The following is a 16,006-nucleotide window of genomic DNA, read 5'->3' as shown; positions in this document are numbered from 1 at the left end:
GACTAAAATAAAACACTTTTTTGTCTTCAAATAGTTTTGCCTTAAAACAGGTTAGATTTTTATTTTCAAAGACAAGGTTAAAACTCTGCATAATTTTAGTATCTAGAATATAGTAACAATCCTGCTTTATATTTGTATAACGCTCAGTATTAGTGCTAACAAAAATGCAACATGAGTCTGGGCGTGGTGGCTCATGCCTGTAATCCCAGCACTTTGGGAGGCCAAGGCGGGTAGATCACCTGAGGTCAGGAGTTCGAGACAAGCCTGGTCAACAGGGTGAAAGCCCATCTGTACTAAAAATACAAAAAATTAGCCAGGCATTGGTGGCGGGTGCCTGTAATCCCAGCTACTAAGGCTGAGGTGGCAGAATCACTTATACCTGGGAGGCAGAGGTTACAGTGAGTCAGGATTGCACCACTGCACTCCCGCCTGGGCAATAAGAGGAAAATTTTGTCTCAAAAAATATGCAACATGAACTACTATGTAATTTAAAAAATTTTACTAGCCACCTTAAAAAATTAATAAGAAACAGATGGAAATGATTTTACCATGTATTTTATTTAATATATCAAAAATCTATTATTCCGGGTCCCATGTGGTGGCTCACTCCTGGAATCCCAGCACTTTGGGAGGCTGAGATGGGCAGATCACCTGAGGTCAGGAGTTCAAGATCAGCCTGACCAACATGGTGAAAATACAAAAATTAGCTGGGCATGGTGGCAGGCACCTGTAATCCCAGCTCCTTGGGAGGCTGAGGCAGGAGAATCACTTGAACCCTGGGGTGGAAGTTGCAGTGAGCTGAGATCGTGTCATTGCACTCCAGCCTGGACAACAAGAGCGAAAAACTCCGTCTAAAAAATATATAGGGGCCGGGTGCAGTGGCTTACGCCTGTAATCCCAGCACTTTGGGAGGCCAAGACGGGTGGATCATGAGGTCAAGAGGTCAAGACCATCCTGGCCAACATGGTGAAACCTGTCTCTACTAAAAATATAAAAATTAGCCGGGCATGGTGGCATGTGCCTGTGATCCCAGCTACTCGGGAGGCTGAGGTGGAAGAATTGCTTGAACCCAGGAGGCGGAATTTGCAGTAAGCCAAGATTGCACCACTGCACTCCAGCCTGGCAACAGGGCAAGACTCCATCTCAAAAAAAAAAAAAAAAAATATATATATATATATATATATATATATATATATATATATAATTCCAGCAATATACAAATTATTAATGAAACATTTTATGTTTGACTTTTCCACTCCGAATCTTTGGACTGGCATGTGTGTTTGGCACGGATGGCGCGCCTCGCTTCAGACCAGCCCCATGTCCAGTGTGGTCGCCGTAAGGGACGGGTGTCCGGAAGTTCCTGTAGCTGCTCCATTCCAAACTCGATTTTCACAAAACCTACCTCGTAACTTCTAATGTCCTCAATTCTACAGGACAATGAGATTCATCTCCAGACAGTAGAAACTGTATCCACAATCCATATTATGAAGAGAAAACATAGCCAATTGTAGTTCTTTTTTTGTTTTTGAGACAGAGACTTCCTCCGTCATCCAGGCTGGAGTGCAGCAGTGTGATCTAGGCCCCCTGCAACCTCCACCTCCAGGGTTCAAGTGATTCTTCTGCCTCAGCTGGAAGAGTAGCTGGACCACAGATGTGCACCACCAGGCCCAGCTGTTTTTTTGTATTTTTAGTAGAGAAGGGGTTTCACCACATTGGCCAGGCTTGTCTCAAACTCCTGACTTCAGGTGATCTGCCTGCCTGAGCCTCCCAAAGTGCTGGGATCACAGGTGTGAGCCATGGCACCCAGCCCCAACTGTACTTCTGTTTGAACCTATATTGGTAAATGTAGTAATTTTCTAGAGCTTTAGGAAAGGTAGTGTTTATTATAAACGTGTGCTGAGAACTTTCTGAGCAAAAGGTAGTATTTATTCTTATAAATACTTACTGAGCATCTGCTAGGTATTTAGCAGGCTTCTAGACACAAAGGATCCAGTGGAAATAAGAATATTCATATTTAACAGCCTCTGTGGTGCTCTAGGCAGGCACTCATTGTTCTCTGCATTGACAGAATGTACACTTGCAGCTTTCAGCAACGAAAATGTGTCCCACAGCTTGGAAAACACGGCGGAAAACCATCTCTACAAAAAAATACAAAAATTAGCAAGTGGTGCATGTCTATAGTCCCAGCTACTCAGGAGGCTGAGGTGGGAGGATCGCTTGAGCCCAAAAGATCCAGGCTGCAGTGAGCTGTGATCATGCCACTGCAGTCCAGCCTAGGTGACAGAGTGAGACCCTGTCTTTAAAAAAAAACAAAACAGGCCGGGCGCGGTGGCTCAAGCCTGTAATCCCAGCACTTTGGGAGGCCGAGGCGGGTGGATCACGAGGTCAAGAGATCGAGACCGTCCTGGTCAACATGGTGAAACCCCGTCTCTACTAATACAAAAAATTAGCTGGGCACGGTGGCGCGTGCCTGTAATCCCAGCTACTCAGGAGGCTGAGGCAGGAGAATTGCCTGAACCCAGGAGGCGGAGATTGCGGTGAGCCGAGATCACGCCATTGCGCTCCAGCCTGGGTATCAAGAGCGAAACTCCGTCTCAAAAAAAAAAAAACAACAACAACAAAAAAAAAAAACAGTGCTGTAATTTTACAAAACCTGCTCTCCTTGTATGCCTCTCTACCTTCCGTAAGATGAACACTGGCTCTGGGGTGCAGGGGGCCCCAGCTGGAGCTGGAGTCAGAGAGAAAGGAGAGAGCTAGGAAGCATCATGGAGTTTTTCCCCTGGTTACTTCATTATCCCTTGTTGGGGATTGGTGAAGATTAGAAATTGGAGATGGCTTTAGAGGAGCTTCTCTTCCCTGCAGACAGTGGCTTTAGGCTTCTGTCTAAGGCAAAAGTGAGATTTAGGGAAGGATAGTGTGGTTGCTGACACAGAATTGCAGACAGCTGTAAATGCACACTTGGAAAGGGCAGCAGCTGCTCCCCTCCTGCGGGCACTCTATTGCCCTCATATAGAGAAGGCATCTCCCAGCAATTTCTACAGTCACTCCCCCAACCCCAACCCCTGGCTTAGTTCCCTAGAAGAGCAGACCCTCAGCCTCCCCTACCTCCTCAGCCCAGCCTGGAAAGGCCCACGGAAGGACTCTGCCAGTCCTGGCTAAAGCCACCAGTCCACCTCTAGACCAGCCAGCTGGCCTGGGGGCCAAGCAGTATGAGCCCGCATTCTGAGTTGCAAAACCCCACAATTAGGAAATAGACTCGAAGTGCTCATGTCACATTAGGATGCAATGCACATTTTTGTTTAGAGAAGCTTGTTCTCCATTTCTTCTTATTTGGGCAAAATACGCTCAGTCTGACTAACTCTGCCATTTCCAACCCAGACCCTCATCTTGCTCTGACACTTTGACAAGCCCGCTGGATGAGAAAAAGAGTCAATCACAGAAGGAAGCCAATTTTTGTTTGGCCTAAAACTTCATACCTGTGATATTCTGTGCCACAAAGAGACTCCTGCTTAATAATTCATTTTCCAGTGGTCTTAGGCAATGTAGAAGATTACAAATAGCATAAGACCTGACCTCCTCCTTCAGGGAACTTCACAGTTTTCAGTGGCAGGGGATGTATGAATAGATTCCTGACACTAGCAGCATCCGATAGAACAGAAAATTTCCTAGACTCTAGTCAATCTCTTAATAATTCCAGGTGTGCGGGAAGATAGTAGCAGTTATTGGTATATATACTATGAAGAGAGAAGCATCCTATCCTGAGAGGTGGTTTATAGGCAGTAAACATTGTAGTCCTTGCCTTCAAGGTATTTGAGACATAAAACATGCTCACATTAGCTAAAAATGCCTGCTTCAATGGCTGTACTTATATCACACGACTGAAGTTATCAACCTGGTTTCAAAAGCCATGAGCAAAAATCAAATCAAGTAATGTGTGTGAAAGTTCATTATGAACCAGAGCGCCACACAAACCGAGATGGTATTGCTGCGATCAGACCTTCTGTTTTATAGTATGTTCCAGAAGCTGGCCTGGTTGCAGAGGAGAATGGGCTCATTATAGCCCTGTTCAAAAAAACAAATGGAATAATAAACTCCAGAACCAAATGAAATGCCATTCCATGCACATCTTGGAAAAGTTGGTAATGTAGTTTAAACGTGAAGGGCTGTTGTAAGCTTGACAATAAAACTGTGAGGATATTGTTCATTTCCGAGATTCACTTTCCAAGATAGCTCTATTGTGAAAGTCTCTTTTGGAGTTTATGTATAGTTCTTTAAATTGGCACAGTTGGCTTGAAGCTAAAACACTGTAGTTTGCATTAAAAAAGAAAAGGAAGTGCTTTTGCACAAAAGGCTGTAAGAAATGAGGACCGCATACAAAGTGAGTGTTCCCTTGACTGTGTGAGTGTGAGATCCACCCCCTTCTGGCTTCAGGCACTTGTTTGGGGCAAGCTCTGACCTTGTCGACAGATGATTTTGTCAAACTCTCCACAAAAGGTATGTGTCTATTTTCATCGTCAACTAATTTCTGTTGCGCACTCGCTGCTTTTGGTCCCCCGACCATGAAGTTTTATTGACCCATTTGCCATCTCTGGTGTAAGTGGATGGAATCATCTTTCTTGAGAGGAGAACTCCAAGAATAATATTACACTTGTCTCTGAGCTGTTTGAGCTTGCTGTTTTTACAGATTTCAGCCTCAGTTACCTTTTCTCCCTTCTCTGCACCCTTAGACCCCTGGGATGAGGGGTAGCCATGCTGTCCTCAGTTTCATAAAATTCCCATAGAGGTTCTGAGTCTCCTTTTCATCTGATTCCCATGAGTTTGTAATATTTTGATCTGAGCCGTTTGCACTTTGAAATAAATAAAAGCATTTTGATTTCATTCTAGCCAGCATCTGATGCATTTAATATGGATGAAGGCTAATTAGAGGTTCAAGTGAGACAGTACAGGTGAAAACTACAAAATCTCTAGTGTAAAATACATATAATACATATACACAGACCCATCTTTTCCACTGACTCTTGAAAGGAGTGATAGCAAGAGGAAGCACTGAGTACCATGAACCATTTCTTCAACCAGGACAGAACCATGAGCGGAGGGCAAAGTGGGCAGGGTTTGTGGAAGAAATACTATATATATATATATATATTTCTGTTTGAAGATGGGCTACTGATTGATTTAATTATGGTTACTACAATAACTTACTTAGTACTTCCCGTTCACAGGTGCCTTCCACATGCACCTGTGGAAAGTTGCTTGGGGAGCTGGTGTCTGTTCCTAGCCTTTCCGCTCCAGTACCCTTTGTTCTTTTCCATTATGCTTCAGTTAATTTAATCAAAGTTGTATTTGCTCATGTGCTCCCCCTTTGAATCATTCCCTCTGCACTCTTGCCCCTCCCATGCAGATACAGCCACAAGCAGCCTGGGTTTCCGCTGGCCTCTTCTCTTTACTTCTCCGTGGCTCTTATCTGAACCCAGAACCCAGCCTCAGCTTGCCTTCTTCCTCTTACCATGGGGAGAACCCGGTGTGATCTTCCCTCCCAGGTTCTATCCAGCGTGACCGCCGGGTCTCCCTCTGCCCTACTCAGTTGCACCCACCTTTTGTCATCCGTCCAGGCAGCAGGCTCCATGTCTGTGTTGGGGGTGTTTCCTGGCCTGACAGGGCACCTTGTTCACCCAGGTAGGAGGTCATGTCTTGTAGTAACATCCTCAATCTTAACCTGAAGGAAACAGCGATGGTACTGGACCTGACCTGCAGCCTCAGGCGTCCCTCGGCCCTTTCATGGCCTGGTGTTTATTTGGTCCTCACAAACTCTTGGGGTGAGACTTACCGTTTCTTCTCCCCTCCCCTCCCCTCCCCTCTCTTTGGCAGAGTCTTGCTCTGCCACCAGGCTGGAGTGCAGTGCCTCAATCCTGGCTCACTGCAATCTCCACCTCCCGGGTTTAAGCCATTCTCCTGCCTCAGCCTCCCAAGTTGCTGGATTACAGGCGTGTGCCACCATAGCCAGTTAATTTTTGTATTTTTAGTAGAGACAGGGTTTCACCATATTGGCCAGAATAGTTTCCATCTCTTGACCTCATGATCCGCCCCCGCTTGGCCTCCCAAAGTGCTGGGATTACAAGCGTGAGCCACCGAGCCTGACTTTTTTTTTTTTTTTGAGGTGGAGTCTCACTCTGTTGCCCAGGTTGGAGTGCAATGGCACAATTTTGGCTTACTGCAACCTCTGCCTCCCAGGTTCAAGCGATTCTCTTACCTCAGCCTCCTGAGTAGCTGGGACTACAGGTGCAAGCTACCATGCTTGGCTAATTTTTTTGTATTTATAGTGAGACAGGCTTTCACTATATTGGCCAGGCTGGTCTTGAACTCCTGACTTCAAGTGATCCTCCCGCCGCGGCCTCCCAAAGTGCTGGGATTACAGACCTGAGCCTGTCATCTCCATTTTCTCCAGGAAACGAAAGCTTAGTGAGAGAAGGTGCCGGGACCCCCGCTGGCTGAGAAGCGGCAGAGTTGGGCCCCCATGGGTCTCCTCACTCCATCCCCGTTCACCACCCAGTGTCTTGCCAGCCATTCTGCCCAGGTGGGATGTAGGGCCTGTATAGCAGATGGAAGTTTTCTGGGAACCCCTTAATGACAAAAATACTTGCTCTCCAGAGGATTCATGGCAGTCCTTGATCATCTTGGTCTCCAGTGTTCCAGAATTCCTGCTGGGACTGACGATAAACCTTTCAAATACAAACCGGGGCTTCCTTATTCTTTGTTGCAGTGGACTTCTGTATGCGCTGCCCTCACAGCCACAGACTAGCAAATGTGTAGCTGGAATATCTTCTGTGATGGAAATTTCATTCCCTGAGAAGTAGAGCAATCTTTCTTAATCAGGCATTTACTCTAATGATTCAGAAAATGAACCACTTGGTTCTGTTTGCTTTATTTTCATTAGAAACTAAAGATTTGGGTGGTGATTTCAAAATCTATTGAGAACTGCACCAAAACTGTCAGTATTCAATAAAGATTATTAATAATCAGAGGGAGGACACTTATACTTTCTGCCATACACACGTACCTAAATGTTTAGGCCAAGGGCACGTTTTTAATTGATTCAAATAGCAAATATAAATTGTGCCTCTCTGTAACGTGAATATCTTACTTTTTTGGAGTTTTTGTTATCGGGAACTGCCGTATATCAGGAATGCATCATTTTATTTGAATCTTAAACCTGACCCTTTTATTGAGAAAAAAAGAATTTCAAGTTATTTGTCATGCACAAAGCCTGCAGGAAGCCTGCACTTCTTTAGTGAGGGCTGTCTCAGTTATGGACAGCCTTACCTCCATTCCTTTAGGAAAAATAAAACCTTACTCTCCAAGATCCATGAGATTTGGCAACGATTGATCAATTAACTCCTCAAAGACTTAGAATAAAATAACTATAGGGAATAAAACATACCAAATGACCAGCACATCAAAGTATGCACGACCCTGTACCTGAGGTCTACGGCATACAAGCCTTGGGTTCTGTTTATGGGGACGTCACCTTCTATGGCTCAAGCCCCTGTCTAGAAACTTGATGTGGCCACGTCTTGGTGGTTCCTGATTTATGTGATCTAGTCTTTTGTCTTCTTAAGTTGTCCCTGGAGGATAAAGTCAGAGCTCAAAGTCTGTATATACTGTGACGAAACAAGGATGCAGATATGATGATGATGGATTTGAGCCTATGATTTCAGAAATAAGATAAAATATGATATGACGACTCTACCTGCCACCAGTGGACTAGCTTCCCTTGCTGCCAGGTGAGACCTCATCCTCATCCTAATCTACACAGTGTTGGATGTTTGTCAAGAATGCATAATTCTGCCATTCTGTTGTATTAATATTAGTCTGTCTGTGTAGAAACACTTTAAAACATTTGCAGGCTGCCGCAATCATCGTCGTGCAATTTGTATAGTTGTTGCATAGAAATAATACCACTTGGTTTCTCCACAATATTTTTTTCTTGGGAACTAGCTGTTCATTGCTAATTCATATACTTTCTTAAGGTGTATGGCAAGGAAAATTGATTTCCTTGGGGCCTGGAAGGGATTCCTGTTCAACGATTGGAACATTTACAAGATTTCCTCTTGATTTCCTATAAGGAAGGAATAGGAAAGAGAGGTGATTGGTCTTATTGGTCTGCAAATAGTATTCACTGGGTCCCAGGAGGGTGGGTGGAGAGGGGCATGAAAAGGTGTGTGTCAGAGTTCCTGTCTCCTGGGAGGTCACAGGATCATTAAAGAGAGAAGATAGATTCTTGTATTTAGGTCTCTTTGGTTCAGTTCTGTTTTGCTTGGTGTCTGGATGGTGATAGATACCTCTTGGAGAAAAAAAATCTTTTAGGCTTCTAGGCAAAGTGGAGAATGAAGGGTAAGGGCTTGGAGTGATGAGTGTCAGGGTGAAATAGAAAAATCATTAGTTACTAGAATTATTAGCATAAAAGGTACTGTTAAGTGCTCTATTGGTAGGAGGACCGTACATTAGGCCAGTCCTGGTTTATGGTAATTGTCCTGACTTGGGTTTTAGTAGCTTTCCCTTTTATTCTCAATAGTGTCGCAGTTTGGGCAGTAAGTCATATGGTCAACATATGTATTGATGAAGAATTAGTATCTTAATATAGCAACAGATTGGGAGTGAAGGTAAGGGTAAAATCAGTTTTGAGGTCCCCTTTTAACTATACCGCGATTTGACATCTGTATCAGTCTCTATTTGAGGAGTAGTGTTGGCCTCGTTTCTTAGAAGAAAAAATAAAGATAAAAAAAAAAACTTTGCTGAGGCGGCTGTGAAATTTCCTTTCAGAGGCGGAACTAGAATTTAGAACTCAGAAACTTCATTGCTTCTAGTAATCCCCAGCATGGAAAAAGCAAAAGAAATAATGGGATATGAAATGTATGAGACACATTCTTTCCTCTATTATGAGCTTGTCTCTTAATTACCACCATTTATACTGGACGTGTGATTTGGTTTGCCAGAATACTAAAGGAAAAACACAGATATTATAAGCCTTATGATAATTTGCAAAAGAAATCTCATTTGCCCAGGCTATTACATTTCTGTTCTGCCTTCAGTGGAAATACACATAGAATGGAATAGAAATATGCATTACTATGAGTAATTCCAGACACTCTAATGCTTTTAACAGGAATGCATTTGGGGTTTGTTTCCTGGGACCCCTCTGGTGGAAGTGGTTGTTATTCATGCTTGCTGGACACTCATCCCCGCGTCTGTGAGCTCAAGCAGGTCGTGGCCTCAGAACCACAGAACTCCAATAGCTGGAGACTAAAAGGAAAGGGAAAAATGGTTTGCTCGGATCCCTGGGTTGCTTGGCCCGCACTCTGAGTGTAATACTCTGAGTGTGATACGTGATCAGGCTTAGGAAGCAAGCTATGGGGGCGGGCCTTGCTTCTGTGCGCATGGCCTCCTAGAGAAATAGTCCAGCGCTGGAGGTGCAGAGAGAGGAGAGAGGACATTACCAGGCTCTTGAAGAATGGAAATCTGGAATCAACATGAAGCTACATCCTGAAGCGGGGAAGTAACAAGGGGCCTGGAAGGGATTCCTGATCAATTAGTGGAACATTTACAGAAGTGTTGTTTCGAAGATGAATTTATTGGATGATGTACATGTAAAGTGAGATAGAATGAGGGGACGAACAAGGATAGGGAAGCAATTAATTTGGCATAGATGTGGGTCTGAAAATAATCTTTGCTGGCTTGCCTGGTATCGTCTAAAATAGCAGGGGAAGACTTGAGAATCCTATTGATTTCGGGTTAGTCTCCAGGAACTATAAAATATTAAAGCAGAAAGGAGACTTAGTGGTCATCAAGTTAATTCTGAAATAAGAAAAATCAACCCCATAGAATGGAGGGTTTCCTTACCTCCCAAGTTTATGTGCTGTTAGGGGCAGGAACCAGGTCTAGAACGCACCTGCTGCCTCTCTGTCATTAGTGCCATTTCCCTAGAGAGCAGAAGGGAATCTGGTGGCCACACTCTGACAGACACAGTGTGGGTGATGCCAGACCCAAAATCTTGGTAAGGGAACCGTGTGGCTTCATGGACATGACCAGATCCACAGTCATCCACTGGGCTACTGTCTTCCCAATTCTCATCAAACAGAGTTGTTCAGAAACGTTGAAAAGAACTATTGCTAACTGTGGATAGCTCTTTGAGTTTTCCATCTTTCAAACACTTACTCTATTTTTTATTCCTGGAAAAATTTTGAATAAGTGGAAACCACTGGTTTAGCCCTATTTATCTCTTAAGGAAGAATAGATTGGAAGGATATTTGTGTTTTGCTTAAGTTTGTGGATTTGCTTAAATATTTCCTATTAAAGCTCTGGTGTACACATTTATTGTATTCATGATTTCAACAAACCTTTACTGTGCACCACATACAGTCCAGCATGGCCCCACAGAGCTTTCAGCAATGGTGGAATTGTGCTGCACCTGCACGCCACTAGCCACGTGTTGTTACCGCCACTAGCCACGTGTTGCTGTCACAGTCTTAAAATGTAGCTCGGGACCAGTGATGATGAGCTTTTTATCATATGTTTGTTGGCTGCATAAATGTCTTCTTTTAAGAAGTGTCTGTTCATATCGTTCACCCACTTTTTGATGGGGTTGTTTGTTTTTAGAGAAATGCAAATCAAAACAACAACATGATACCATCTCACGCCAGTTAGAATGGCGATCATTAAAAAGTCAGTACACAACAGATGCTGGAGAGGATGTGGAGAAATAGGAACACTTTTACACTGTTGGTGGGAGTGTAAATTAGTTCAACCATGTGGGAGACGGTGTGGCAATTCCTCAAGGATCTAGAACCAGAAATACCATTTGAACAGCAATCCCATTACTGGGTATATAACCAAATGATTATAAATCATTCTACTATAAAGGCACATGCACACATATGTTTATTGCAGCAGTATTAACAATAGCAAAGACTTGGAACCAACCCAAATGCCCATCAATGATAGACTGGATAAAGAAAATGTGTCATATATATGCCGTGGACTACTATGCAGCCATAAAAAAGAATGAGTTCATGTCCCTTGCAGGGGCATGGATGAAGCTGGAAACCATCATTCTTAGCAGACTAACACAGGAACAGAAAACCAAACACCACATGTTCTCACTCGTAAGTGGGAGTTGAAAATGAGAACACATGGACACAGGGAGGGGAACCTCACACACTGGGACCTGACGGGGAGTCGGGGCTAAAGGGAGGGAGAGCATTAGGACAAATCCCTAATGCATGTCGGACTTAAAACCTAGATGATGGGTTGGTAGGTGCAGCAAACCACCATGGCACAGGTATACCTATGTAACAAACGTGCATGTTCTGCACGTGTATCCCAGAACTTAAAGTAAAATAAAAAAAAAAATTGTGGCTGGTGACTGAGAGATGCAATTATTAATTGTAGTTGGTTCTAATGAATTGAAATTGAGATCGCCACAGATGGCAGTGGCTCTCATGTTAGTTCCAGGGTCTGGTATTGGATGAAGGGAGAAAAGAGGCCATGATCTCTGAGGACACGGCACTCACAGCTGAGAGTGGCAGGGACGGGGAGAGGCAGGTAACCAGTAGTCACACTGGAGTGTGGCCACCATTATGTCCGTGTGGGAATAAGGTCCTGTGAGAGTGCGGAAGAGATGAGCCTGATTCCTCTGTGGGGTGGGCAAGCATCAGGGGAGTTTGACAAAGAGCAGATGTTCCTGTTTTTATGAATAGGCTGAGACCACTCCAGACATCTGAGATGAACACAAAGAGAAAGGAATTTTCAGCTATGAGGCAAACGTACAAATTTTCAGCAGTGTAAAGAGCAGAGGGCCAGAGGCAACTGTGCACTTCTCGAGACACCCTGTGTGCACCGTTCATGCACACGCCCTCTGGGGAGGTGAGCTCGTAGGCAGCTCGGCAAGAAGTCACCTGCGGTGTTCATCTCGGCCCCTGTTCACCATAGTGCTCTGTGTGAAGATGGACAGATGCGTCTACCTTCCTGGACTTCAGTCTCCTCTCCACTCCCCGAAGGCAGGGCAGAGCAGTCGTATGATTCCTTCTCAGATCTGGGTTTAGTCCTTACAAGCTTCTGTTGCATTCGCCAGCTCCGGCAGTGGCCTTCCTTCGAGATAATGAGAAGCTTTTTGGCATCCTCTTTCACACTGGTAACACTGGGTACTTTTTTTTATTTTTTTTGACTGAATCTTGCTCTGTCGCCAGGCTGGAGTGCAGTGGCATGACGCTGGCTCACTGCAACCTCCACCTGCTGGGTTCAAGCTATTCTCCTGCCTCAGCCTCCTGAGTAGCTGGGATTACGGGTGCCCACAACTGTGTCCAGCTAATTTTTGTATTTTTGGTAGAGACGGGGGTTTCACCAACTTGACCAGGAAGGTCTCGATCTCTTGATCCCGTGATCCACCTGCCTCGGCCTCCCAAAGTGCTGGGATTACAGGTGTGAGCCACTGTGCCTAGCTTACTGGGTACTATTTAATAAAGGCACCCCAAGATCCTGCCAGTTACCACCATTGCTGGTGGCAGTCGTCTCTCCAGCTGACAACAGTTTTGTGCTCTGAGTGCCTGTGCTATCTCCACATTACCCCCGCCTTGGGTATTTGAGACACCAAAGATACGTGGATACTCTAGGGAGGCTGTATAAAGACTGGGTAGTATTTGGAACTGGCAGGCAGAGAGACGACGTTGACGGTTCATTCATCTATTATTACCTTGATTCTCAGTGTTTCCCGTACGCAGGGGCTGTCTCTGTGTGACTTTTTGTGAGAGGGATGTAAGCTTTATTTTTCTCTATGACCTACCTGCTGGCAACGTATGAAAGGTCTCTGCCAAGCTCTGAGGGACCTCACTTGAGCTGCACTGACAGGTGGAGGGGTAACTGGCAGACCAGGAGAGTGTAGACGGGAAGAAAGAACTCACCTTTGTAAATGAGGCACTCAGGCTTTTAATTTTGTGGGCCTTGAATTCCCACTCCAGCTGATGGTCACACTAATCTGTGGGGAAGCTGATTTTACAAGATATGGAGCAGGAGGTGTTGCTGTTGGATCAAGAAGATTCCACAGGGGAATAGCCATCAGTTGGCCGTGTGTGTGAGCTCTACCATCCCGCAGCACATTGGAGCGTGCCGTGCTGCGTCTGCGTGCTCTCGAGGTGGACGGGAGATCACACACTAGATGACCAGCCACACAGCAGGTGCAGCCAAATATAGAGATCTGGCGTAAAAGTAACAGCCTGCCGAAGAATAGAGCCACTTATTCGGAGTCATAAAAAAACACTCTGAGTTCCCCGCAATACAGTTACTATACATGTACTAGCAAATCCCAGGATTTTTTTTTCTTATGGTGTGCATATCTAAATACCCACCTGTGGCATATGTATTTATTTGGGAATGAGCTAATCCTATTAGGACTTTCATATTTTCACTTATTTTTGTGATGGGGTCGGTGGCCAAGGATCACAGAAAGCAAGAAGAGACTCAAAAATGTGTTCTTTATTGTGTTTTCACCTCGTGCTTTTCAAAACTTTTTTTTTTTTTTGAGACAGAGTGTTACTCTGTCACCCAGGCTGGAGTTCAGCGGCACTATCTTGGCTCACTGCAACCTCCACCTCGCAGGTTCAAATGATTCTCCCACCTCAGCCTCCCAAGTAGCTGGGATTACAAGTGCATGCCATCACACCTGGCTTATTTTTGTGTTTTTAGTAGAGATGGGGTTTTGCCATGTTGTTCAAGCTGGTCTCGAACTCCTGACCTCAAGTGATCCACCTGCCTCGGCCTCCCAAAGTGTTGGGATTACAGGCGTGAGCCACTGCTCCCTGCTGTGGTTTTTAAACTTTAATGTGCATACAAATGACCTAAAGAGTTTGTTAAAGTCCAGATGCTGCTTCTGCTGGTTGGGCATAGGCCCTGAGATCCTGTGTCTCTCGCAGGCTCCCAGGTCATGCAGTTGGTGCTGGCCCACGGATGACCCTCTGGGCCACAACATTTAGGGGTGTTTGTGTGTCCACACATGGTGTGTCTGTCCATTGGGAGGAAGGTGCCAGAGCATTTGCCAGAGCATTTAGATAGGAGGCTGTTAAGAGTTTGAAACTCTAGGACCAAAGAAATCTGGTAAAGAAAGAAAGATACTTGTTTGTGCATGGATCCAAGTTTAGAGAGTGTGTACACATTTTGAGATTCTGTCCCTCTTCCCTCCCCTGCCCCAAAAAATTAGCAAAATAAAGTCTTCTATTGTCAAGCTCTAGGAATAATTTGTCTGTCTCAGATGCCTTTTTGGGAAGGTGCGTTTGGCCGTTTCCCGCTCGGCGTGCCTGCCCAGTGTCCCTGCAGTACTTTGGCAGCGCCATAATTGGGAAAGAGTAGAAAGCTCTTGCCTTGGAAGTGAGATGCTTATCTAGGTCTTGGGCACTGGAGGATCTCAGGCGCGGGAGACTTGCCGTGGGTCCTGGGAACAGCTGTTGTGTTCCTGCAGGAGGAAGTGCCTGCCCCAGAGCCTGTGATGGATGCGGCTGAAGCCAGCTCCTGTCTCATTAGAGAAGAGAGCGTTATGCTGCCACATCATGGTTGCAAATGTTCCCTTTTGGCTGTTTTAATAGTTCTGCTCCAAGCATATTTGTTTTTCCTTATTTTCGAGCGTCTTTGAGAAAGATCTATTTTATATTCTGTAGCCCAATTTGGAGACATATGACACATTTGACTATGTGAGGAAATATACGTATTTCTCAGGGTTTTTTTTTTTTAATTGAGTGTTATTGGACTTCAATGTTTGATTTCCAGGCAGTCTTTAATGTGGAAGGCAAACACATTCATTTTCTATCAGTTCCTGAAAACGTTCCCAATTTTAGAAGCTCTTGACTGGTCTTGCCAATACAGCAACATAGTGACAGTTACTTGTCTGTAATTCTGTACTTAAATCATGAACAGCTAGCACTATCGATTAATGCTTTATACAGTTTCAAAGCTGTACTCCCAGGTTGCATTTAGATGGTTTAAAGCATTGATTTCTCTCTCTGACAACCCTTAAGTTATTGGCTGCCAAAAAAATGAGGGAGGTGGGTTAATCTCTGTGGCTCATATGTTGCTTACAGTGGAGAATGTTGGTGAAGCTTTTCTTCATTGTAAGATGCACTAGGGGTAGGAAGATTGCTTTGAGTCATTGTGAAAACTGGAGTCCCAGAAACAATCTCCTCATTCAGTTCAAGAATTTAGGATCCAAAACAACGTTCAGTTTGGTGTTTGGCAGTTTAACCAGAATCTGACTTTATGTAATTTTAATTATTGGGGTCAGCCGTTGGTGTTACAGTATAATTTGTAATGATTTACATCAGCCTTTTAAAAATGCTCACTTTCATGGACAAAACTGGAAAAATGAGGAAGTACCCCAATCCAAATTACTTAATATCATCTGTTGTAATTAGAAATTAGATCTTAGTAGACTATCCCCATAATACATTTCAGAATTATTTTTATAACTTAATAGTATAAATACAAAATAATTTCAGCTTTGTGATTCTAATATAGGCTATACTTTTAAATTATTCTGGTCATAGATGTATCATCAGCACCTTATCTTCAGCAAGGATTTTAAATATGGGCTGACAAAATGTATGTGGAATTTGTATTTTGTTATCTGTTTAAAAACATAGAGAAAAGGGAAAAAACCTTTTGCGAAGATTCCCTTTTGAGTGCTAGCTTTTCCTGATCCCAAAGTATGCTGGCTGCTCTTCCAGGAATGTGCCCTTCATATGGTGTCCTCTAGAATGGATGTTTGGAAGGGAAAGTAGTAAGATGCAAAAACAAAAAGGACAGAAGCCGTTCACACTCGTAGGAATAGCTGCCTCTTCTCTTACCAGTTGTGATGCTGGAACAAACACCTCTTGCCAGACTGCAGGGTTTGGAGGTTCCCAAGACCACCATCACTTCCGCCATCCATAGCAAGGCTCACTGGCTGTGTAGAGAAGTCAAGATACCT

The 16,006-nt window shown here is 44.3% G+C and overlaps 1 protein-coding gene across 5 annotated transcripts in view; it reads left to right on the top strand.

Annotated features, from left to right (window-relative positions):
• Positions 1–16,006, top strand: part of DPP6 (dipeptidyl peptidase like 6) — a 1,138,230-nt gene that overhangs the window by 567,286 nt on the left and 554,938 nt on the right. Inside the window, exon 1 of one of the 5 annotated variants that reach the window (XM_064368793.1) lies at positions 4,450–4,497. The exons of the other annotated variants lie outside the window; for them this stretch is intronic. Coding sequence (XP_064224863.1) covers positions 4,471–4,497 — 27 coding nt within the window. The 5' untranslated portion in view covers positions 4,450–4,470. Of the gene's footprint in view, positions 1–4,449; positions 4,498–16,006 lie in introns of those variants that run through there. 5 annotated transcript variants of the gene reach the window in all.

This window comes from Aotus nancymaae, unplaced genomic scaffold (genome assembly GCF_030222135.1).
Source record: "Aotus nancymaae isolate 86718 unplaced genomic scaffold, 86718_ANA_hifiasm-v0.15.2.pri h1tg000002l, whole genome shotgun sequence".
In the NCBI taxonomy this organism is placed as follows: Eukaryota; Metazoa; Chordata; class Mammalia; order Primates; family Aotidae; genus Aotus; species Aotus nancymaae.
The sequence above is the reverse complement of the archived record's forward strand: the minus strand, read 5'-3'. Positions and strand labels throughout refer to the sequence as shown.